General features: G+C 44.5%; 4 protein-coding genes across 5 annotated transcripts in view; 2 read left to right on the top strand and 2 right to left on the bottom strand.

Annotated features, from left to right (window-relative positions):
* LOC144695267 (uncharacterized) overlaps window positions 1–24,916 on the bottom strand; it is a 556,511-nt gene that overhangs the window by 202,242 nt on the left and 329,353 nt on the right. The window lies entirely within an intron of this gene.
* The window catches only part of LOC144695223 (uncharacterized), a 218,638-nt gene that overhangs the window by 38,752 nt on the left and 154,970 nt on the right, over window positions 1–24,916 (bottom strand). The window lies entirely within an intron of this gene.
* Window positions 2,202–24,916, top strand: part of LOC144695243 (uncharacterized) — a 157,052-nt gene continuing 134,337 nt past the window's right edge. Inside the window, 1 exon segment of the mRNA XM_078566136.1 lies at window positions 2,202–4,948. Coding sequence (XP_078422262.1) covers window positions 2,612–3,598 — 987 coding nt within the window. The 5' untranslated portion in view covers window positions 2,202–2,611 and the 3' untranslated portion in view covers window positions 3,599–4,948.
* The window catches only part of LOC144695233 (uncharacterized), a 313,865-nt gene continuing 297,650 nt past the window's right edge, over window positions 8,702–24,916 (top strand). The window contains exon 1 of the mRNA XM_078566128.1: window positions 8,702–8,718. The gene's annotated coding sequence lies outside the window, so the exon portion shown is untranslated. The remainder of the gene's footprint in view (window positions 8,719–24,916) is intronic.

Below are 24,916 nucleotides of genomic sequence, written 5' to 3'. Positions count from 1 at the left end.
TTCCTCGTTCTACCGATGTCATTGGTACTTACATTGATTATGACAACTGGATCCTCCCCCTTCCACTGCAATTTCCTCTTCAGCCCTGAGCAGATGTCCTGAACCCTGGCACTGGGCAGGCAACATAGCCAATTCTTGCTCTTTGCTGCAGAGAACAATGTCAATTCCCCACACTATACCATCCCGTACGACCGCTACATTTCCTTTTTGCTCCCCCAGCTTGAGCGGCTTCCTGTACCACAGTGCCATGGCCAGCCAACTCATCGACCTTGCAGACACCGCTTTCATCCACACAGGTAGTGAGCACCTCAAACCTGTTTGATAATTGCAAAGCCTGAGGCCCCTCCACTACTGTCTGCTTGGTCTCATTATTTGCCTCACTGACAGTCACATGCTCCTGTCCCTCACTGCTGACCAAAACAGATGACCCTCTTCTAAGACTGTCTTCTGGAACAAAGTATTCAGGTATTTTGCCCCCTCCCTTGTGTTGCGCAGTGTCTGCATTTCGGCTTCCAGATCAATAATCCTGATCCGGAATTCCTCCAGCTGCTTACACTTCCTGCAGACGTGTCTGCCATGGATCACCTTGGCGTCCAAAAGCTCCCACATCTCACAGCTGTAATATAACACCTGTCCCGCCATCCTAACTTATGTTATTTAGTTAATTTACTTTAATTACTTTCTTCCTATGTATTCTACAATTTACTGTGTTTATTGAATACTATCAACACTGACAACTAAAGGTTATACGCTTCTTAACTACAAGGTATGTGTTTTAGATGTTTCTTTAATTTACTTTATTTTTATTGCATTTTTTATCTTGTTTGATTTTAATTTTAAAGTTTTCAAATTTTGGTTTATTCTTTTAAAGTTTTAGTTCTTTTCATTTATAGATCTACCTTAACTCACCTGTCCTAAGCTGGTTTCTCACACACTGTCCCTTAGACTGAGCACTTAACGGCCAATTAACATACTAGCTTCCTGTGATGTCACAGTTGCTGTTTTCTTTGTTCCCTGACTGCGCCCTTTTCAAACTGAAGCCCCCGCCGTAATGTTCAGGGCTGAATGTCCAGTGCGTGAAGGAGCAGAGTTTATACAGATTGTATCCCATAATATCCACACTAATGTTCAGGGCTGAATATCCAGTGAGTGAAGGAGCAGAGTTTATACAGATTGTATCCCATAATATCCACACTAATGTTCAGGACTGAATATCCAGTGTGATTGAAGATTGCAGTGTCAGGAACTGGGGCTGATGAATAAGCCGAAAGCAAGACCATAAAATTGGCGCCAAGTTGAAACATGAAGCAAGGAATATGATTTAGTAAAGTGGCAGTAAGTAAATAAACGCAAGATACTGCGGATGCTGGAAATAGAAATAAAGGCAGGAATTAATAGTTTAACAGCTAATGCTTCCCTGTTTCACCTATGGACAAGAGAGTAGGCAAAACCTAGACTGGATTTTGGCTTGTAGGTTTATCTTTTGTGCGCTTCTTGGACTTAGGGAAAGCCAGCTTCACTGAGACTGTTTAATTCTGTTTATTACCAGCTATTCTTGGTTTTAAACCTGCATGTAATCCACTGTACTGTGTTCAATTGGTTCAAATTGGACAGTGCTGACTGTGGCATGTCTGAGTGAGTGCAGTGTATCCCTTTTCCCAGAGTAAACCATAATGCTTCAACCTGATGCAAGGTTTTCTTGCACTTCATGCCCAGTGTGTTTTATACAAGTAATTCTGGAAAATGAGGGGAGAGATTTCCAAATGTTCATTGAATTAACATTTCTCCTAAGTCTTCTTTATATTTAACACACACTGTAAGAGTAAAAATGGTCTGCTACAGCACGACATGAGCTGATAGTGAATTGATAGCCAGTTTTACACTCCGCCCGACTGTCTTCCTTGCAGCACCTGGGACTGGGCGGAGGAAAGAAAGTAGCCACGTTATCTGCTCCTGGTCCCTATCCAATGTCCCTGCTGGAAACAGGGGGTGTGTGACAGTCAAGTGAGGAAAAAGAATGGACTTACATCTGATCCCCCACACAGGGGAATAGCAGACTGACACTCACTGTCCAACAGTCTCTAACTGAGGAGTCAGCTCCTTCAGCAAAGGAGGAGAGGGAGTTGGAGTAAATCATGTTTCCTTTTCCTGTTTTACAGAAGGATTACACCGTACTACACCAGAGAATACAGAGAGATAGACACCACAGATAGATCCTGGCCATCATCATCCAAGGAACAACTGCACAACTGTGGGAAGACATCCAGTCCCTTCACAGCATTGCTCAACACAGAGAAGGTTGGGCACTGAAGCCATCATCTGGAAATCAGTCGGGCCAGGGGAGCTTTGACATATCATCAGATCTGAAACTGGTCAGTGGTGCAGAACCTTCCATCAGAACCAACCTTTCTGAAGGTTTGGCTGTGGGTGATCGGTCAGGGTGAGGCTGGGAAGAAGTGTGAGTGGGCTCCAAGTATGGTGAAAGCTTCAATCATTCATCGAGCCTCATGATCCATTGACTCATTCCTACACGTGAGAGGCTGTTCAAGTGTGAGGTGTGTGAGGAGGACTCCACAGGCTCATAAGATCTCCGAACACAAAAGGCAGCTACATGGAAGAGAAAACATTCAAGTGCGAGGTGTGTGATCGAGCCTTCACAAAGTCATCGACGCTTGTGAAACACCGACGCATTCACACTGGGGAGAAGCCGTTCAAGTGTGAGATTTGTAACAAGGGCTTTGCAGAATCATGGGGCCTGATGAATCACTGGCGCATTCACACTGGGGAAAAACCATTCACATGTGAGGTGTGCAACAAATCATTCTCAGACTCATCAAACCTCCATGCGCACCAACGGATTCACACAGGGGAGAAACCATTCAGGTGCGAGTTTTGTAATAAAGCTTTTGTGACATCTTCGAGCCTGCTGATGCACCAGAGGATTCATACGGGTGAGAAACCATTCAGGTGTGAGGTTTGTGAGACCGCTTTCACTTACTCTTCCGAACTCGTGTCGCACCGGAGGATTCACACTGGGGAGAAACCCTTCAAATGTGAGGTCTGTGACAAATCATTCACCCGGTCGTCAACCCTCCGTGCACACCAGTGTATTCACACAGGGGAGAAGCCATTCATGTGCGAGCTGTGCGACAAATCATTCTCGGATTCATCAAACCTCCGTAGGCACCACCGCAGTCACACAGCTGAAAAGCTGTTCACGTGCAAGGTGTGTGACAAATCGTTTGTGGAATCATCAGATCTCCTGCTGCATCAGAGGATCCACATGGGAGTAACCCTTTAAACGTCAGATTTATGACAAAGTTTTTGTGATGTCTTTGACTTCCTGGGACACAAGAGGTTTCACACGGGGGAGAAACTCTTCTTGTGTTTTGTTTGTGACAAGGCTTTCACCCACTCCTCCAATCTCCTGAATCAACAGCAGACCCAGACTGGTGAGAAACCATTCAGATGTGAGGTGTGTGACAAGGCTTTCACACAGTCAGTGTATCGCCTGGTCCATCAATACATTCACACGGGAGAAAGTGAGTTCTGCAATAAGGTCTTCACATGGTTGTTGGACCTCTTGGAACATCAGTGAACCCACACGGGAGACAAACCCTTCTAGTGTGTGTGTGCCAGGATTGTTTCACCTACTCCCCCTCTCACCATACACCAACATCTCCACACGGATTTGGAGCCGGGTCACCTGCTTCCATTACACTGAGAGTTGTTTGTGCTGTTTACTTTCCAATGCTCACACAAGGGAGCTGTCGTTCCAAAGCACTATCTGTCTCAGCAGTGTCTGTCTCAAACCTCCCCCATCATCAGTCTATAAATTTCAAAAAGGCCAAGTTAACCGGATTGCCAGACATCATCAAAAGCAGATATCAATATGTATAGAAGTTCCTGTTTACGCACAGGTGTCACTACCTTTGGGAGGATTTCCTCAGCCACAGGAAGTAGGTGATTCAGGAGAATGTGTGTCAGGATTTTCCCTGATATGGACAAGAGGGAAATATCTCAATAGTTTCCACAGCGTGATTTATCTCCCTTCTTGAAGATAGTTACAATTGTCACATTCCTGAAGTCAGGATGAGGAGAGTTCATATTCCTCCCAAATATAGGATGAGTTCATGGAGTCTTGATGTGAGCAGAAATTCACCCGCTTTGAAGACCTCAGCTGGAATACCATCGGGGCTACAGCTTTGTTGTTTTTCATCTGTTTGATTGTTTGTTGCAGCTCTCCCATCGATGGTGATTCACCCATGGACTCTATCACAGGCACAGGGGGATAGTCTGGAGGGTGTCAGCTGCCAATGTGGATTTATAGTTGAGGAGTTGTTCAAAGTGTTCTTTCCAGCATTAACAGATGGCATTGTCAACCTTAAGAACAGAAACACTGTCCTATGAACAAAGAGGACTTTGTCCATTTGACCTCGTCAAATTGGCCCTGGTGACTTCTAAAAAGATTTGCATGTCATGATCATCAGCATATTATTGGACCTCTTGGGCTTTCTCTTCCCAACACATGTCATTTATCTTCTGGATTTTTCTGAGGGTGTCAGACTTGAGCTGTTGAAATGCTGCCTTCTTGAGTTGTGACCTTGGGTTGTTCTGCCAGGCAATGAAGGCTGATTGTATTTGTTCTCGGAGGTTACATATTTGTCATGTTTGTCGAGCCAGTCCTGGTGATGATGATGCTTGAACCCAGTGGTCTGCGCACAGGAATTTAGTATAGCTGACTTCATTTGATCCCACTGTACGAGAACTAAAATTGATGTGTGAAAATGTTCCAGATTGGTCACTAAATTCCTCTCTTCCATTGGACAGTTTTAGGGCTGAGACATTGACCTTCTTCCTCTTGGACTTTTGGGCCTTGTGATGTCTTGGTGCTGGGTGGATGTTCATCACCGATCAAACAAGTTGATGATCTGTCCAGCAGGCATCAGTCCCCCACATGGATCGGGAGATACAGACATCACTTAGAACTTTGATACACATGATCTACAGTTTCCAGATGACTGCAATGTCGTCCAGTCCACAACAGATTTGCAAACCTCTCTCGATCTCTTCAATTCTGCATGTGTTTGTATGATGGAAATGAGCTCTATCCTATGCCACTAAAGTTCAATGTCTTTTCTGACCATCTGAATTGGGAGCCAGACTAAGGTACAGGGATTTTAAGGAAACTCTGTAGTATTCTGAGAGAGTTTCCCCTGATGTGAGCGTTTGTGTGTTAGTAAAGTGAGCCAGCTCTCAGGAGTGGGTGTGAGGGAGAATCAGACCCTGCTTTAGTTGGTGATGTGAATTATAGACAGATCCTCTTCAGGTGACGGATGTTTGACTAATACCATGGGTAATGTTTTTACTCTCCTGTCTGGAAGGACCACTATCCTGAGTATGGTGAGGGAGTGGGGGTGAGTCTCTACAGACCTGAGTTCCCTCAGCCCATCATACCTCGATGGAATAACAGTGTGATATGTTCACCTTATACTCTTCCAAGAATCATTTCCGGGAATGATCTTGAGTCATATTCAAATGCTTCGTTATTTTGGCTGATTCAGAGTTTGGTGTAAGCTGAATATTGTGTTGATGTTTGGCTGCTGTTTTAGCAATCTTCTGTATAGATTTACATCTCCAAATAAATTCATGTTTTATAAATTTCACTTAAACCATCGGATTTATGCGCATGGTGTGCTGCTGTTTTATCAATGTTCAATATTGATTTATAACTCACAAACTCACTTTTTAGCTTAACCCAAACTACCTGATTTGTCAGCATTGTGTGTTCCTATTCACTGAAACATGCAGGAGCCGACAGTAAGAGTCGAGTACACAATATATTGGTTAATGTCACTATGGGCTGGTACACTTTCTCCATCAATGGGTTTATCATTTCCAGCTCACAGGAAGCATATTGTTTCCATAAGAAAGAAAGAATTGCAGTTTTATATCAACTTTTAGAAACTTGAGGCATCTGAAAGTACTTTACAACCAATGAAGTGCTCTTTGAAGTGTCATCACTGTTGTCAGTTTGAAAGCCTCCGAGGATGAAGGATGCTATTCCCACACTAGGAATCTCTGTCAAATGTTTACCGGGGGAACTGAGATAGCAGCTGTGATAAGTGAGGTTTTATTCAGATGGAACAATGACAAGTTTAAATCTCCACCTGATCTGCTGCTCAAAGTCACCTCCATTTCACTGGTCAGTTTCCCAAGCTTAGGAAACTCAAGAGAAAAGCAAAATACTGCTGGAAATCTGAAACAGAAAATGCTGGAAAAACTCAGCAGGCCTTACAGCACCTGTGGAGAGAAAAACAGAGTTAACATTTCAAGTCCGTATTACTCTTCTTCAGAGCTAAATAGAAGTAAAAAATGTGATGAAGTTTATACTGTTTAAGGGGGGGGTGGAGCAGGTGAAGCTGGATAGAAGGCCAGCGATAGGTGGGGGCAAAGGAGAGATTTACAAAGATGTCACGAACAAAAGGACAAGGGGTGTGTTAATGGCAGTGTTAAGGGCTAAAGGAGGTGCTGATAGTGGCATTAAGGTAAGAAAGCAGAATGTGATAATAGCAGGACAAAGGTAAGCAGTCTGGAAAGAACAACATGAACAAGTGACAGATGGCCCTTGTGGGGGTGGGGTGGGAGGAGGGGATGGTGGTGGGGAAGAAAGATCGGAAATAGGATAAAAAGTGGGGATAAAACAATGAATAAAAATAAGTGGATAAAAAATATAAAAATTAAAAAATAGAAATGAACATTGAAAAAGGAGAGTAAAAACAGGGGTGAGGATAGAAGAGAAAGTTCATGATCTGAAGTTGCTGAACTCATTGTTACGTCTGGAAGGCTGTAAAGTGCCTAATCGGAAGATGAGGTGCTGTTCCTCCAGTTTGCGTTGAGCTTCACTGGAACATTGCAGCAGGTCAAGGATGGACATGTGGGCATGAGAGTAGGATGGAGTGTTGAAATGGCAAGCGACAGGAAGGTCTGGGTCATGCTTGCAGACAGACGGAAGGTGTTCCGCAAAGCGGTCACCCAGTCTGCGTTTTGTCTCCAATGTCAAGGAGACTGCATTGGGAGAAACCTCCCGGCACTTCTGACACTTCCTTTCCTTGACTTCTCTGTCTCCATTTGTGGTGATAGACTGTCCACCAATATTCATTACAACCCCACCGACTCCCACAGCTACCTCGACTACAGCTCCTCACACCCTGCTTCCTGTAAGGACTCCATCCCATTCTCTCAGTTCCTTTGCCTCCATCGCATCTGTTCCGATGATGCCACTTTCCAAAACGGCACTTCTGACATGTCTTCCTTCACCGAGGTTTCCCCCCATTGTGGTTGCCAGAGCCCTCAACCGTGTCTGACCCATCTCCCGTGCCTCTGCCCTCACACCTTCCTCTCCCTCCTAGAATCATTGTAGGGTCCCCTTGTCCTCACTTTTCACCTCACCAGCCTCTGCATTCAAAGAATCATCCTCTGCCATTTCCGCCAACTCCAGCGTGATGCCACCACCAAACACATCTCCCTTCAGAACCCCCCCTTTGTTCACATTCCGTAGGGACTGTTCCCTCCGGGACACCCTGGTCCACTCCTCCATCACCCCCAACACCTCATCACCCCCCCCCCCCCCTCCCCCATGGCACCTTCCCAGGCAATCACAGAAGGTGCAACACCTGCCCCTTTACCTCCTCCCTCCTCACTGTCCAAGGGCCCAAATACTCCTTTCAGATGAAGCAACGCTTTACTTGCACCTCCTTCAATTTGGTCTACTGCATTCGCTGCTCCCAATGTGGTGGTCTGTACATTGGAGAGACCAAATGTAGACTGGGTGGCTGCTTTGTGGAACACCTTCGGTCTGTCCGTAAGCATGACCCAGACCTTCCTGTTGCTTGCCATTTCAACACACCACCCTGCTCTCATGCCCACATGTCTGTCCTTGGCCTGCTGCTATGTTCCAGTGAAGCCCAAAGCAAACTGGAGGAACAGCACCTCATCTTATGATTAGGCACTTTAGAGCTTTCCGGGCTTAACATTGAGTTCAGCAACTTCAGACCATGAACTCTCTCCTCTATCTTCACCCCCTTTTTTCAATATTCATTTTTATTTTTTATACATTTTTAATCCACTTATTTTTATTTTTCATTTTATTCATTTTATCCTATTTTTGATCTTTTTTCCCTTCCCCCTCCACCGCTACAAGGGCCATCTGTCACTCGTTCATGTTGTTCTTTTCAGAGTATTTGCTCTTGTCCTGCTATTATCACATTCCACTTTCTTACCTTAATGCCACTATCAGTACCTCCTTTATCCCTTACCACTGCCATTAACGCCCCCTATGTCCTTTTGTTCATGATACCTTTGTCAATCTCTCCTTTGCCCCCACCTATCACTGGCCTTCTATCCAGCTTCACCTGCTCTCCCTGCCCCCCGCAAACAGTATACATTTCATCACATTTTTACTTCTCTAGCTCTGGAGAAGAGTCGTATGGACTTGAAACATTAACTCTGTTTCTCTCTCCACAGATGCTGTTAGACCTGCTGTGTTTTTCCAGCTTTATTTGTTTTTGTTTCAGGAAACTCATGTTACTCCAGAAATATTTGGATTGGCTGTGAGAGACGTCAATCAGAGAGCCCACCCACTCTGCCCATTCTCTCCCCTTCCTCTTCCACAGCTGCTTCACTTCCTGTAGGGACTGAAAACCAAGTCAGGAGATGGTGAGTGAAGGAGCACAATTTATAATAATTACATCACATAATATCCACACTAATCTTCAGGCAGCCTGACTATCCTGTGGGGAATCAGGTGTGGAAATGCCCCTTATGCTGTGTGAGACGATCCAGTTGAGTTCTGTGTGTGTGTGTTGGGAACTAGCTATTATCCTGTGGACTGTGAATGGTCAGTTCTGTCTGTGTGTTGGAAGCGGAATGTTCCCTGTATTTTCAAATCTCTCAAGGAAACCTGCTCCAACTGCCTAATGAGCACAGAAAGAGGGGGCACAGGACATGGGTTGTCATGCTGTGACTGCAGGAGTGACTTGGGGAATGACTCTGTGCTTGGGGAACGACTGTGACTTGGAGATTGACTGTGATTGGGGAGGACTGTGAGTCTGAGATTTACTCTGTGACTGGAGGAGTGACTATGATTTGGAGATTTACTCTGTGACTGGAGGAGTAACTGTTGACTCAGAGATTTACTCTGACTTGAGGAATGGCTGTGACTCAGTGATTGATTCTGTGACTGGGGGAGTGACTGGGCAGAATTTTCCCGTCCTGCCCGTGGTGGGTTTCATGGTGGGTGTGAGTGGAGAATCTAACGGTAACCAAAAAAAACCGTAATCCTGCCAGTGTGTAAACATTTCTCCTGATGGCAGGTTAATGGCGGGTCAGGTATCCCGCTGATCAGTGGTGTGAACGCCACTTCCTTTCATTACAATCTCATGAATGCTCATTAAGTCTGCTGCTTGCAGGAATCATGTGTCACCTTCCAATCCAGCGGGAAATCGCTCTGGTCTGAATCACATTTGAAAAGGGTGGCGTGCAGCGGTTGGACCTCACTTAGCCGACGACTTCAAGGTGAGTGCAACACAAATAGCTGGCCTGTCCAGTCTTGTGATGCCAGTGGAATGCCACACTGCTGGAAGTGTCAGGTTGGACTGCTCCCGGTGGATGCCTCTGTAGTCACAAGAACATCACTGTTCAGCGGGATTCAGACAGGGCTCAACATTCAGCCAGAGACCAGCATTTTGACTGGAGTGAAAGGGATAACGGACACTTGGGGGGCAAAGGGAAGGAAGGCATTAAAAGGGCTTGGGAGAGAGGGCATGATGGAAGGCAGAGGGGCAGGAAGGCTTTGCAAGGAGATGGAGGAGGGAAACGAGGGAAGGCAGAGGGGAGACTGAGGCCAGGGGTGAGGGAGTTGGCGGGGAAGCTGGAGCCCGGCAAAGGAAACTGAGACACTGACAAACACAAGGTTGGACGGGAAACGACAAGTATAAATGGATGCAAGCAGAGTCTGGAATAGGAAAAGAAGTGGGGGTACGCATGTGTATTAATTTGTTGTTTGGCAACAGATGAGGCACATAAGGGATGGGTCACACTGAGACTCATGAAGTGGGGAGGGGGTGGGAAAGGAGACAGTGTAGTGCTCAGTCATGAGGGCAGTGGGAAACTCATTGAAAATCATTGTCCTTGGTTCATTAGTTACAAGTGTGACGAGTTTTCTGGATGGTGCCCAATTGGAATCGACCTAATTCACTGGTAATTGGTTTTAACTTTTAGGTTCGACTGAGGCTTTAAACCAACAGGATAAGACAAGAATGTTCAAGTAGCAACTTCAAAGAAATTTTATTTAAAGAGAAAAATAAATTGATACAGATTTGTAATATAGAATTATGAAGTTATATTACAGAATTAGTTAAGTCAAAATATATAAGAATCATACAATTAAACTTTCACATTTTTAATACATAGAGCATGTGTCTGTAATTACAATCATTCAATGTCTTTTTCCTTCACTAGATTAATTTTTATCACTATAACTCAAACGAAAACAAAGACATACTTATCAGATCCAAAAGACCTCTGTAACTTTCGATGGGGTGATCAATTCTACGGAAGTGTGTATCTCCTTCCAGCTTTTGAATAAGTATCCTTCAATCAGAATATGGTAAACTAACAGTGTCCCCGGAGGTGGGATTTTTAACCCCCAGGGAAAGTTCAAGACCCTCCCTCTCCATGTGTTAATGTGGTCTTGTCACCCTTTGTTTGGCTTTAACTTAATTAGTCTTGGCCTTTGTGTGTAATTAATCTTGATGATAGAATAATTAACTTTTCAATATGTTACCTTAATCTGATTTCAAACAGAACATTTTTACAAACTTTTGGTTTCTAAATTTTCTTCTAAACTGCTTTAACACATTCTTTTCAGTCATTTTTAGTTTAAGTTATATAAGAAGGCTTTATATTAATTTTTAACATAAAATCCCTTTAGGAACTTACCTAGTATTCACTTGTGTAAGTTTGAAAACTAACCAAAACTACTAATTAATTAATAATTCCTCAATTATAATTGTAACTGAGGCTCAATCTTAATTTTTGGGCTCGGGTCCAACTATTCATACGAGCTGATGGATCAAGGTTATTGATAGTGGTCCTTATCTGTTACCAGAGCTACATACATTCTACTGGTGCAGATCATTGTCTTTAAACTGTAGGTGTAATCGTATTGATGTAGATAAATTCTAGAGGGCTGACCTTCCTTCCATCGTAAGTGGCAAGTAACATTCACGCCACACAAGTGCCAGGCAATGACCAAGTCCAACAAGAGAGAATCTAACCATCGCCCCCTTGACGTTCAATGGAATTACCATCTCTAAAACCCCACTATCAACATCCTGGGGGATACCATTGACCAGAAATTGAACTGGACTAGCCATATAAGTACTGTGGCTACAAGAGCAGATCAGAGGTTAGGAATCGTGTGATGAGTAACTCATCTCCTGACTCCCCAAAGCCTGTCCACAATCTACAGGGCACAAGTCAGGAGTGTATTGGAATACTCCCCACTTGCTTGGATGAATGCAGCTACCACAACAATGAAGAAGCTCAACACCATCCAGGACAAAGCAGTCCGCTTGATTAGCACCCTATCCACAAACATTCGCTTCTTCCACCACCGACACACAATGTGTACCATCTACAAGATGCACTGCAGGAATTCACCAAGGCTCCTTCGTCAGCACCTTCCAAACCCATGATCACTAACATCTAGAAGGACAAGGACAGCAGATACATGGGAACACCACCACCTTGGAGTTCTAACGGGGCTTTATGCACCTGCATGGTTGTCTGCCCCTTCTGATGGAATTAGACCATATTCACGCGAGCCATGCATTCTGGGTAGAATGGCCGCCATTATCCCCATGGAACAACTTAGAAACCGGCCATTTGACTCTTCGCACGTCCAGCCGATTACTTTCTGCCCCTTCCTCATAAACTGCAGTCTTTTTTTATTTTTCAGGTGTTGATGTGATTCCCTGTTGAAAGTGGGAATATTGCTCAGCGTCAATTTCTATCTGATTTACACTCTTGTGATCTGACTTGGAATATTTTACTGTACTAAGGCACTATATAAATGCCAACAATTGGTAGCTACAAGGAGCTGAGATAGAGATCAGCCATGATCTAATTGAATGGTGGAGTTTTCTGGAGGGGCTCCTCCTGTTCCTATTGTCACACAGGTAGATTGAGTCTCATATTGGAGCAAAATTGTTGAGTGTAGAATTGAACCCAGCCAGAGTCAGTAACTTCTGGGGAGGAGAAGGACAGTAACCAGTGAGTGTAAAACTTAACCCAGTCAACATCGGCAACTTATGGGGATGAGAGGGACGGTAACCAGTGAGTGTAAAACTCAACCCAGCCAGAGTCAGCACCTTCTGGGGTGGGAGAAAAGTTGACCAAAAGGAAATATTTTGCAGATTCTGTGATGGGTTTGGATTTCACCACAGCGGGGAGGGAGAGTGTGTGGGATAGGGATTCACAGCATTGGGTGTACAAGAGAGGAAAGAATGTTCCAGAAAAACTAGAATTGTCTGTTCTGAGCTTCTAGCCTTTGTAGCAAAAAAATGTTTAATAATTAATTTTTAACCCAGTTATGTTTGATAATCAAGCAATCAAATTATTAATCTAATAACTTAATATTATACTCTATTTAATTGTAATCAATGTCACACTCTGTTCCCATGTGACTGCATCTTTGTCTATGAAGATGTAGCTGCATTCCTATCTGACAGGTGTAACATACCACATAGTCTAGGCCCATGTGCAAAACTATGGTTCTGTGGTTCAATTACAGTTATTTCTGTGTAGACAATCAAGGTTGAATAGTCCGCTGCCTGGAGCTGGGACCGGACACAATCTCCCTGACTATTAAAACTGGCCATTGAAGCTGCTCTGTGACATCATTCCTGGCCACTGTATGATTGTCCTTTGTGATTTCACCTGGAGACAGGTTTCTGCCCCTGGTTATGCCCCATCAGTGTGATGTCACTCTGGGAGTTTGAATTTCAGTGTCGATGTGATGCCAGGTACATAGGCTGTATATCCCAGCGACTGGCTGATCGAATCAAACAACATGCTCCTTCGGCTGTTCATAATAGGCAGACTGGATTCAACCAGCCCGGGCTTACAAAACCCAAAAGAAAATGTTTACTGTCAGATGTGATTCTGCGATTAGATAGCACTTGCTGAACAATCCTGAGTGTGCTAATAACTACTGTCACGCAAGGTATGGCATAGTCATAATTTAAAATACGGACCTTATTCAATATGGACATTGAATAGAGAAGCTGTTCAAATATTGGGTTAGAAAGAAGGTCACTGTTTCCACAAAATGTCCGCTGACCATCAGGCGACACTGCTGAGTGGATTCCAGAACCCAGTCAGGGAATTGACTCACTGTCTCACAAAAAGAAAGGATTGTGACTGTCAACGGTGGCAGCCTGAGTGAAGCAGCAGCTTCTAGAACAATCTGAGCAGAATCAGTGTCAGTTTAAAAAAATATAAAAGCCATTAAGCTGCCGTTCTGACTGCAGCCTCTGAAGCTTCAGGACACAGTAAGAAGGAGCCACACATTTTGCAGACAAACCAAGGAGCAGACGACTCTCCACCTGAACATCAACACACACAAGAACTGACTGCCCATCGATTAAAGAAATTACCAGAAACCAACTTCATCCCTTCAAGAGGATTCCTACAAACCTCTTCTACCCCGGCAGTTGAAATCCCTTAATTGATCCTTTGACTAAAGAAGAACATCAGGTTACATCAGGCAAGTGATATATGAACATTTCCCTTTTTTAATAATTGTAACAGTGCACTATCTTTTACCCCTGTAACTTGTCTAGAGTGTTAATATGAGTGAATGAGTGAAGTAGTATCCATTTTTGGGTTTTTAGTTTTATTGTTTAAAAATAAACAATCATCTTCCTTTTCTAAAAGAAAGAATTCCTGAATGTCTGCTGCAATTCTTGATGACACACTCATGTACCATTCCTATTCTTTAACTTCACTGATCACGGGCAGTTTGAAAAGGGAACAGAAATTGTCAGCAGTTTCCCTTCCAACCTGTCCGTGACACTGCACTAACTACAAATTTAAGATAATCAGTCAAACTCGTAATGTGGCTCATTTATACTTGATACAAGTGCCATACATTCATACGGAGGGACTCTTCTCTGCAAACAGAAGGAATATGTTAAAGTCTTGCACCATTTTTGAATTACCCAGAATGTTAGGGAGCCAATATTTCCCCGTGTATTCTCCATGGCAACGCCTTGACCAACCAGAGTTGACTTGCCAACCAATCAGCGCCCTTCTCTCCTATAGTATGAATTGTGATCATTTGAAATTTGGCATTCTTGCATTTGTCCTGCTGAATTTAAGATGAAAAGCTTCACAACATGTCTCTCTTTTCAGCAATCTGGAAATATTCTCTGTTATGTTCTTGCCCACAGGCAATGTGTGAGATAAGATGGAAACCTTACAGGTGGGAAGCTTGCTTCACAAGGCTGAAGCCTATGAGAACAGGTAGGTATATTGAGGGAGAGAGAGAGAGAGATCGTGTAAGTGAATCCCAATACTTGGGTTGGGGTGAGTTGGTTCATGATTTCTGGAAGTGTGGCTGGGAGGCGCAAGGAGATAATGTGCAGGGGAGGAAATGGTGGTTGGGTAAGAGAAGACAGATCACTGATTGTGAGGGCAGGGAGCAGTTTATAGTAGGTAGTTTTTTTTGGGCCTGGAGCAAACATTCCTTCTCCTCCCCTGACCCACAAGCAGTGCTGTAAAGACAATCACTTCATGGATTCAATTCTTCAATCACTTAGCCAAACCTTTGACCTGGGAAAGCCGGACAATCTTTCCCACAGCTGTTGCTGCAGCAATCAGAGGGGCTTCCCAGCCTGCCCCAGGAAAGTTCCCTGATGGCGGAAATGCATTCGGGAGCCAGCCCGAGGAAGATCCGCCACTCCCCCCACCAATATTCCCAGCTTTCCCACCTCCAAGCCCTCCAACACCGGGCCGGTAAAATTTAGCTCAAGGTGTCAGCCTCCAGGCCCATCTCAGCTCCACTCCTGGGGCTTGAGTTGTTGCCTTTGTGACCAAAGCTGAGGCCAGGCCTCACTGGGAGCCCCTCCCTGCTGCTGAGTTCTTGGAGCTCTGAGAGACTGGGCTTCACACAGCCTGCTGGGAATGAAGGAAATGGCCTCTTGGTCATGATAAGGATGACAACTCATTAACATATCATTCTAAGTTATAAATATGTAAATAAGAGAGTTTGACATTGGAAGTTCCTCCAAGCACCGTAGTCCCTCTCTAGCCACAGGTTTCTGGTGTTCTGCTGCTGGATGAAACACTAGAGTGAAGAAAATTTCATTCCTTTTGAGATACAAACACCTTTTGTTCCCGATATTCTCCTGCGATCAGTCCCTGTCCACTCCCATCCTACTTTATCATTTCCTTGTGGAATGTTGGAAATATTGGGATTTCCCACCTTTACCCCTTCAATTTCTTTATTTCAGCTCATCTTTAAACAGCTGGATTGTCCGACAGATGTTCATGTATTTTCTGACAGCACATTTCCAGGAGTGTACAAGAGACAAGAGAGTGACAGCAAAGAGGTCGGACATGTCCACTCTCACTCATCACCATCCATCTTGTCCACACCTCTCGTTGTGCTGGTCAGATGGGGAAATGCTGGATTTCCCCTGAAATTGAGATACCGGCAGGTTTGTTGCATCAGAGAATCACTCGGAGTGAGAGATGATGAAGGAAAGGATCAGAAAATGTAAAGCTTTGAGGAACTGGATTCTGAACAAAATGAGGCTCCCCACTCAATCCAGATGAACAGACACGAGACTTTTTCCAAGGGAATTGGAAAGCAAACAGCACAAAGAGAACTAGCACAGAAATATTGAACAACGGGAAGATGTGAATTGTAGACATGAGATGAAATTTGACCCTGCAGGAAGGAAGGAAAGAAAGAAGGAAGGAAGGTGTTAATTTGTAATAACTGGGACATTGAAGTTTGAATGTGCTGAGTCATGGACTGAATAGAATGATCACTCTTCCCACTCTCATATGATCTACTTTCCCACTGCTGTTTATGGAGTTGCTCGGCCCCATTGGATGGGTTTAAAGTGAATCTCAGCAATTGTTCCTCAGACCCAATTTTTAAAAATTTAGTTGATGATCACATTCCCTCTCCAGAGGCAGGTGGCACAGAGCCGACCAATGTACGGACACTGGTCAACTCTGAATCACTGAGCTCATTTGTAGAGATCATTTTCTCCTCTTATACCTCACCCAGAACTCGATGGAGACACAAGGGACAACTCCTGGTCCCTTCAGTCACCATTCCAGTAAATGCTGAGCCTGATGGGGGAGCCGAGGCCCTGTCCCTCTGAAGTACTTTGATGACATCTCCATAGCCGTGGAAAGCTTCATCTGACTGATGGAGAATCCAATCTCTGGCACTTCATGAGTGGGAGGACGATGCCCTCGAATGGACCAACACTGCCCTTGTGTCTGTTTCTCTCACCAGCAGCAGGACATCCCTTTCCCATCTCCTGGATCAAAAACCAGGCTGACCTTACTGATTCCTGGGATTCCTTTCCTTAGTTTCCAGACTTCCCTGCAGTCTGTTGTGAAGCCAGGTGTAGGCTCCAGACCCAGTGGAAGCAGAGTGGGATTGAGGGGGAGGGAAATTTGTTGGGACAAACCTCAGGAACCGAGGATTAAGGTGAATGTGGGGAATTTTGGGAGGTTTGTTCAGTGAAATATCCGAGAGAATCTTTGGGTTCTTGAGGAAATACACATCCGAGAGGGAGTGATCTTAGTCGCATTGCATGAGGGAGGATTTGCTGACAAGCTGTTGGACAGACACTTTCTGCAGTTCACTAAGGTGGTGGTGGAGAGGCATGAGGAAGGGGCTGGAGGTTGGGAAGTGGGTGGCTTGAGTGGGGGAAGGGAAGTTATGATGGGGTGGGGGGGAAAGCCGGGGTTTGGAAAAGAAGGGGAAGGTGTGGGGACGGGAGGGGAGGGGAAGGGGGGAGAGCTGAGCCCCCCCATGCTGCGAGGCTGGCCACCGTACGGAGGGCTGGCTGGGCCCCTGTGTTGTGACGCTGGGCCCCCGTGCGGAGTGCTGGGCCCTGTGCTGCATGCTGGCTGGGCCCCCATGTTAAGGGCTGGGCTCCTGTGCTGAGAACTGGGACCCCGGGCTGAATGCTGGGCACGTGCTGCGAGCCGGGCCCATGAGCTGTGAGCCCAGCCCCTGAGCTGCAAGCCCAGCCACTGTACAGTGTGCTGGGCTGTATCCACATGCTGCAAGCTGCCCACCACACCCCCTGGCCTCCCCCCACCGCCCATGAGTGCTGAGTGCCAGGCAGAACCCCGGGCTGCGAGCCGGTCGCCCATGCTGCGAGCCAGGCCTGGCCCCTGTGCTGTCAGCTGCCCCCCACCACCATGCTGCGTGTTCGGACTCTGTGCTGTGAGCCGGGCTGTGCCTCCATGCTGCGTGCAGGAGTTGAACAGAAATGGTGCACAGTACAGGAGGTTTACAGACCTTGGAAAATGTAATGTAAGTAGTTTAATAAAAGAATGTAAGATTTGATACTATACTTGTGGAGAGATGTAAAGTAATGGGTTAATGGTTAAATTAATGAGACCATGATGATGATAATGATGTAACTGTGACATCAATAGTCGGATGACCAAGAGGCTCCAAGAGAGCTCGGTGCAGAATAGTCTGTATCCTGAATACCAGGTGCTTACCCTGAGGTCTTTGTAAATAGCTCTTAAACTGTTTGAACAACGACTATCTCAAGTCTGTCATAGGGAAGCAAAATCTCATTAAGGTACGGTAAAACCAGAAAGTATAGGAATAGTATATTCACTAAAGCTCGGCTATAACATCAAAACAACTCCCTCTCCTCCTTTGCTGAAGGGACTGACTCCTCAGTTAGAGACTGTTCCACAGTGAGTGCCAGTCGGCTATTCCCCTGTGTGGGGGATCAGATGCAAGTCCTTTCTTTTCCCTCATTTGACTGTCACACACCCTCTGTTTCCAGCAGGGACACTGGATAGTGACAGAGCAGACAATGTGGCTACTTTCTTTCCTCCGCCCAGCCCCCATCTTCCCAGCAGCCATGAACCTTTAGGTTTATCCTGGGAAATTAGATACACTGCACTCGCTCAGACTGCACATACTAAATTCAGCTATCAGCCACAGCACTGGGCAAAGATATCAAATCCAAGCCCAGTGGGAAAGGCCGAGGTCTTCAGCTAAAATCTTTAAAGAAGGCATTAAAAGAGTTTTCAATAAATGTGTCTCCAGGAATGGCAGCCAAATTGCTATGGTGCTGGATTAACAATCCAGAGCTTGTGAGTTCAAATCCAACCATGGAAAGTTACATACATAGAATTACAGTGCAGAAACAGGCCATTCAGCTCAATTGGTCGATGCTGGTGTTTATGCTTCACACGACCCTCCTCTCACCCCTCTTCATCTCATCCTGTCAGCATATCCTTCTGTTCCTTTTTCCTTCATGTGCTTATCTAGTTTCCCCTTAAAAACATCAATGTTATCCATCTCAACCACCCCATGTTGAGAAATGGAATTTAATAAATTTTGGAATTTTTGAACAGAATCAAAATATAGAAACTTTCAGGTTGTCCTAAAAACCCAAATATTATCCTTCAGGGAAGAGAACCTGCTACAGCTGCCTTGTCTAGTCTACATGTGACTCCAGTCCCACAAAACATGGTTGACTCTGAACTGCCCTCTGAAGTGGCCAAGCAAACAATGATAAACAATCACTACAAAGTCCAATAATAAGAGGAAAATTAGATCTGGACAATCCTGACATTGTATCAGAACAAAATTGTGGTCTCAGCCCAGTGAAATCTGTAAAGTCTGTCTTACCAATGTCTGAGGACAAGTATCCAAATGAGGAGAGCTGCCCCACAGACTGGTCAAGTAGCAGTGATACTCACTGAATTGTATCAATCTGGAAACATCCCAGACTCCTCCATCACCATCCCTGGGTATATCCCATCCCACTGGCAGGTGGGGAAGTCTCAATATTGACTCCATGGAGTCTCATGGCTTCAGGTCAAACAAGTTGAAGGAAAACTACCGCTCCCCTCCGAACTGATGAATGAGTACTTCACCATGATAATCATCACTAGGGAAGGAGACTAAGGACAGATCCCAAAACTGGGTATCCATGAGGTGCAGTGAGCCATCAGCAGCAGCAGGATTGTATTCCACCACAATCTTACAGCCCGGCACAGCCCTCATACCATGATTATCATCCAACCAACAGATACATCTCAGGAGCAGCATTGGGTAATCTTTAGAGTCCAGATTTGAACCTAGTGAACATACCACAGAGGGCTACATGCAGGCTAAACAACAAGAGTAGCAGGTAATAAACAGAGCTAAACAGTCCAATAAGCAACAGATCAGAGCAAAGCTCTGTGGTCCTACCACATCTTGTCGAGAATTGTGGACAACCAATCAAGTAACAGGAGAAGCAGCTCAATGATCACCTCCATTCTCAACCATGTTGGAGCCCAGCACGAATGCAAGACACAATCATGGAAAGTTTATAGCACAGAAAGAGGCCACTTGTTCCATTGTGTCTGCACTGGCTGAAAAACAAGCCACCCAGCCAAATCCCACTTTCTAACATTTGGTCTCTTGTCCTGCAGGTTACGATATTTGAGTTGCATATCCAGGCAATTTTTAAATGGGTTGAGGGCTTCTGCCTCTACTACCCTTTCAGGCAGTGAGTTCCAGACCTCCGCTACCCTCTGGGTGAAAACTGTTCTCCTCCTCTCCCTTCTAATTTTTCTACCAATCACTTTAAATCTATGCCCCCTAATCACTGACCTCTCTGCTAAAGTAAATTGGTCCTTTCTATCCACTCTATCCAGGCCCCTCACGATTTTGAACTTCTCAATCAAATCTCCCCTCAGCCTCCTCTGTTCCAAGGAGAACAACACCAGCCATTCCAATCTTTCCTCATAGTTGCAATTTTCCAGTCCTGGCAACATCCTTGTAAATCTCTGTATCTCTCCAGTGCAATTATATCACTTCTGTAATGCGATAATCAGATATGCACACAGTTCTCAAGTTGTGGCCTAACTAATTATTTATACAATTCCAGCATAATCTCCCTGCTCTTATGTTCTATGCCTTGGCTTATAAATGAAAGGATTCCATATGTCTTCTTAGCCACCTTATTGACCTGTCCTGACACCTTCACGGATCTGTGGACATTCACGCCAAAGTCCCTCACTTCCTCTACACTTCTTAGTATTCTCCCATTAATTGTGTATTCCTTTGCACTGTTTGATCTCCCCAACTGCTTCACCTCAGTCTTCTCCGGGTTGAATTCCATTTGCTACTTTTCTGCCCACCTGACCAGTCCATTGATATCTTCCTGCAGTCTACAGCTATCCTTCTCACTATCAACCAAGCGGCCAGTTTTTGTGTCATCTGCAAACTTCTTGATCACACCCCCTACATTTACATCCAAATCATTTCTATATACCACAAAAAGCAGAGGACCTCGAACTGAGCCTTCTGAAACCCCACTGGAACAGTCTTCTAGTCACAAAAACACCTGTTAGCAATTATCCTCTGTTTCCTGCCACTGAGCCAATTTTGTATCCAGCTTACTACATTCCCCTGGATCCCATGGACTTTTCTGTGGGACCTTGTCAAAAGCTTTGCTAAAATTAAGGCTTAGGAAAGTTGGACAGGACTGAAATCAATTGCTGGAAAGCAAATGTTAAAGTGACATTTGTTTCAGGGCAGTAAATGTTGGAGTAACAGTTTCTTAGGACAGGATTAATTCCCAAGATTGGCCATTAACGTGACAGGAACATTAACCAACTAATCGACAGAGCCAAGGCGGAGATTTAAAATGACTGGTGACCTGGCTCTCACTCTGACCTCCCTCTGCTCGATTTGGTTTTTCACTTGTTTCTCTTTTCGGAAGTCAGTTGTTCATCAGTCTGCCATTCACACCTTCTCCAGACACAACTTTTGCTTCTTTATTGTTCCATTGCTCTTTCAGAGAGCTGACAAGGATATGAGGGACAGAATGGTCTCACTCTGTGCTGTAACCATTTTATGATTCTGTGTTTCCCACTCCCTGTGGCTATTTCACATACAGTATTTGTTTGATGCAGATTCAACAGGTATAAAAAAAGATTGTTAAATTTTGAAATGATGACTCGGTTAAAATCTCACTCGGTCATTACTCAAATAAGAACCAGGTCTCCAAACCAAATGGAATTAATAACTGCCCTGTGTAAACATCATCCATGTGAAAAACCACCCATCTGAAACCCACTCCTCAGTTTGAATCTCACTGCGTGTGAAAGACAGACCCCTTTTTGAAACATCAACCCTGTGTGAACAGCCTCCATTGAGAAACTACCCCCTGTCTGAAATAACCCCCGTGTGAAACATCAGTGTGTGAAAGAACTACCCTATGTATAACTGCCGCTGTATAAAACTTACCCCTGCCCTGTGAAACTCATCCTCCACCATGTGAAACACACCCCTAAAATCTTTATATTAGAGCGTAAGGAGCAGAAGTAGGCCATTCAGCTCATCGAGTCTGCTCCGCCATTCAATGAGATCGTGACTGATCTGATAATCCTCAACTCCACTTTCCTGCCTTTTCCCCATAACCCTTGATTCCCTTACTGTTTAAAAATTTATCTACCTCAGCCTTGAATATACTTAACAACCCAGCCTCTACAGCCCTCTGCGGTAAAGAATCACACAGACTAACTACCCTCTGAGAAGAGAAATTCCTCCTCATCTCTGCCTTAAATGGGTGACCCCTAACTCTGAGATGATGCCCTCTGGTCCTCGACTCTCCCACAAGAGGAAACAACTTCTCAGCATCTACCCTGTCAAGCCCCCTAAGAATCTTATATGTTTCAATAAGGTCGCCTCTCATTCTTCTAAACTCTAATGAGTACAGACCCAACCTACTCAACATCTCATAAGAAAATCCCTCCCCGGGATCAACCGAGTGAACCTTCTCTGGACTGCCTCCAATGCCAGTATATCTTTCCTTGGATAAGGGGACCAAAACTGTTCACAGTATTCTAGGTGTGATCTAACTCGTGCCTTCTATACTGTTAGCAAGGCTTCCCTATTTTTATAGTCCATTCCCTTTGAAATAAAGGCCAACATTCCATTTGCCTTACCTATTACCTGCTGAACTTGTATGTTAGCTTTTTGTGATTCATGCATGAGGACACCCAAATCCCTCTGTGCTGCAGCTTTCTTCAGTTTTTCTCCATTTAAATAATATTCAGCTCCTCTATTCTTCCTGCCAAAGTCCATAACCTCACACTTTCCCATGTTATATTCCATCTGCCAAGTTTTTGCCCACTCACTTAACCTGTCTCTATCCCTCTGTAGACTCTTTGTGGCATCCTCACTGCTTGCCTTCCCACCTATTTTTGTGTCATCCACAAACTTGGTGATAGTACATTCACTTCCCTCATCCAAGTTATTAATATATATAGTAAATAATTGTGGCCCCAGCACTGACCCCTGTGGCACTCCACTAGTTACAGACTGCCATCCTGAAAATGCCCCCCTTATCCCAACTCTCTATTAGTTAGCCAATCCTCTATCCATGCTAATATACTACCCCCAACACCATGGGCTCTTATGTTATTAAGTAGCCTTATGTGTGGTACCTTATCGAACACCTTTTGGAAATCCAAATATATTACATCTACTGGTTCCCTTTTATCTATCCTACTTGTTACCTCCTCAAAGAATTCTAATAAATTTGTCAGACATGATTTCCCCTATTTCCCCTATTTCCCCTGAAGCCATGCTTACACTGTTTGATTATATTACACATTTCTGAATGCTCTGCTATTACATCCTTTATAATAGACTCTAATATTTTCCCAGTGACAGATGTTAAGCTAACTGGCCTATAGTTACTTGTTTTTTGTCTCCCTTTTTGAAAAAGAGTGTTACATTGGCAGTTTGCCGATCCTCTGGGACTTTCCCAGAATCTATGAATTCTTGGAAGGTTACTACCAGTGCATCCACTATTTCTGTAGCTACTTCCTTTAATATCCTAGGGTGCAACCCATCAGGCTCAGGGGACCTATTGGCCTTTAGCCCCGTTAATTTCCCTGGTACTTTTTCTCTAGTGATAGCTATTGTATTTATTTCCTTATTCCCTTTTGCTCCTTGATTATTTAGTATTTTGGAAACTCAGTCTGAAACTCACGTAGTGGAAACAACTGCTCATTGTCTACCTTGTCAAGCCCCCTCAGAACCTTATGCGTTTCAGCAACATCACCTCTCATTTCTTCTAAATTCCAATGAGCATAGGCCCAATCTGCTCCACCTTGCTTCTTCTGACAGCCGGTTAATTGCAAGAATCAACCTAGTGAATCTTCTTTGAATTGCCTGCAATGCAATTATATTCTTCCTTAAGCAAAGATACCAAAACTGTACACAGAGAAACAAAGTTAGCATTGAAAGCGGCTGACCGTCCGTCAGCCTGCAACAAAATCTGACAGACGCTGACTAATGGCGGCAGCAGTTCCCACAATCCCCAGCGCCCCAGAAATCGTTCTATCATTTTCCCCAGGCGACCCTGATTCAGCCTTTGAAAACCGCACTCGCTGTTGCTGAGGCTGCGCTCGTCCCCGCTCAGCTTCCTGGAGCCGCACCAATTGCGCATGCTCCGTGCTGTGAGGTGGCCAGCGTGGGGGGATCGCCTTACCTTCGCCTGCGCTGTGCGCCCCTTTTGATGGAGATAGACCGTATTCACCCACGCCATGCTTTCTGGGTAGCATCATCCTCCACTATCCCACCTTGAAATAATTTAGAAACCGGCCATTCGGCCCTTAAAGTCAGAAGTCATTTCAGAAGCAACTGGCTGCTGCAATAGAGGATCATTTGTCTGGGCAAATAAATTAAAAAAGATTCAAAGCGTCTCTTCCTCAAACCCATTTCTCTATCTCATGACCCTCTGCTGGCGGACGTACACTATTCAATAAGAGGGAGGGCAGCATCTCACAGCATCAATCAATGACAAATGACAAGGAAGAAAAACACTCCGTTTTAAAAGTCATAACGTCGACCTGTTCAGAATCTGCTGCCACTCCAACAGATCAACTCTTCGCAAGTATTGTAGTATATGCTTGAATTGCCCTTGATAGAAAAGACTGCATTGATACAGAGGCTTCCGTGCTTAACTGCTGTTTCTCTCTTCACACAGATGTTGTCAGACCTGCTGAGTGTCTGCAGAATTTTCTGCTTTCATTTCACTCCCAGAGTTTTGAGCGCTTTCCTTATCCTCCCACCTCTGTGACTGTTCTTGTGTGTCTGTACTTTGCAAAGTGGAGAGTTGGATGCAGTTTTGATAAACTTGTAGTTGCAGTGGATAAAACGTGAACATTGAGAGAGTTGGTGGGGGAAATTACTTAGTCATTGCACTGTTGAATGCGTTTGAAGGAAAACTTTCACATACAAGCACTTTGCTGCACATTAAATAATTTTAATCATAAGCAAGGGAGAGCACAAATGCAGTCCCCCACTACCACAAATTTTGCAGTCGAGTATCCCACATTTGGAAACATCGCAGGCGTTAGTATCTGGAGGACATTACAAAACATTTCAAAATGACCATCACAAAAAGTGAAATAATATTCATGTTTTCCACATAGATCATGCTTAAATACAATCAAGGAACATTACAATCATTTCATAATGGTCATAACAGACAGACAGTGCAGTGGTATTTAAGTTGTCTACATAGATCATGTTGCACTTTAAGGTTCTTCAATACAA

This window comes from Cetorhinus maximus, chromosome 21 (assembly GCF_964194155.1).
Source record: "Cetorhinus maximus chromosome 21, sCetMax3.hap1.1, whole genome shotgun sequence".
In the NCBI taxonomy this organism is placed as follows: domain Eukaryota; kingdom Metazoa; phylum Chordata; class Chondrichthyes; order Lamniformes; family Cetorhinidae; genus Cetorhinus; species Cetorhinus maximus.
The sequence above is the reverse complement of the archived record's forward strand: the minus strand, read 5'-3'. Positions and strand labels throughout refer to the sequence as shown.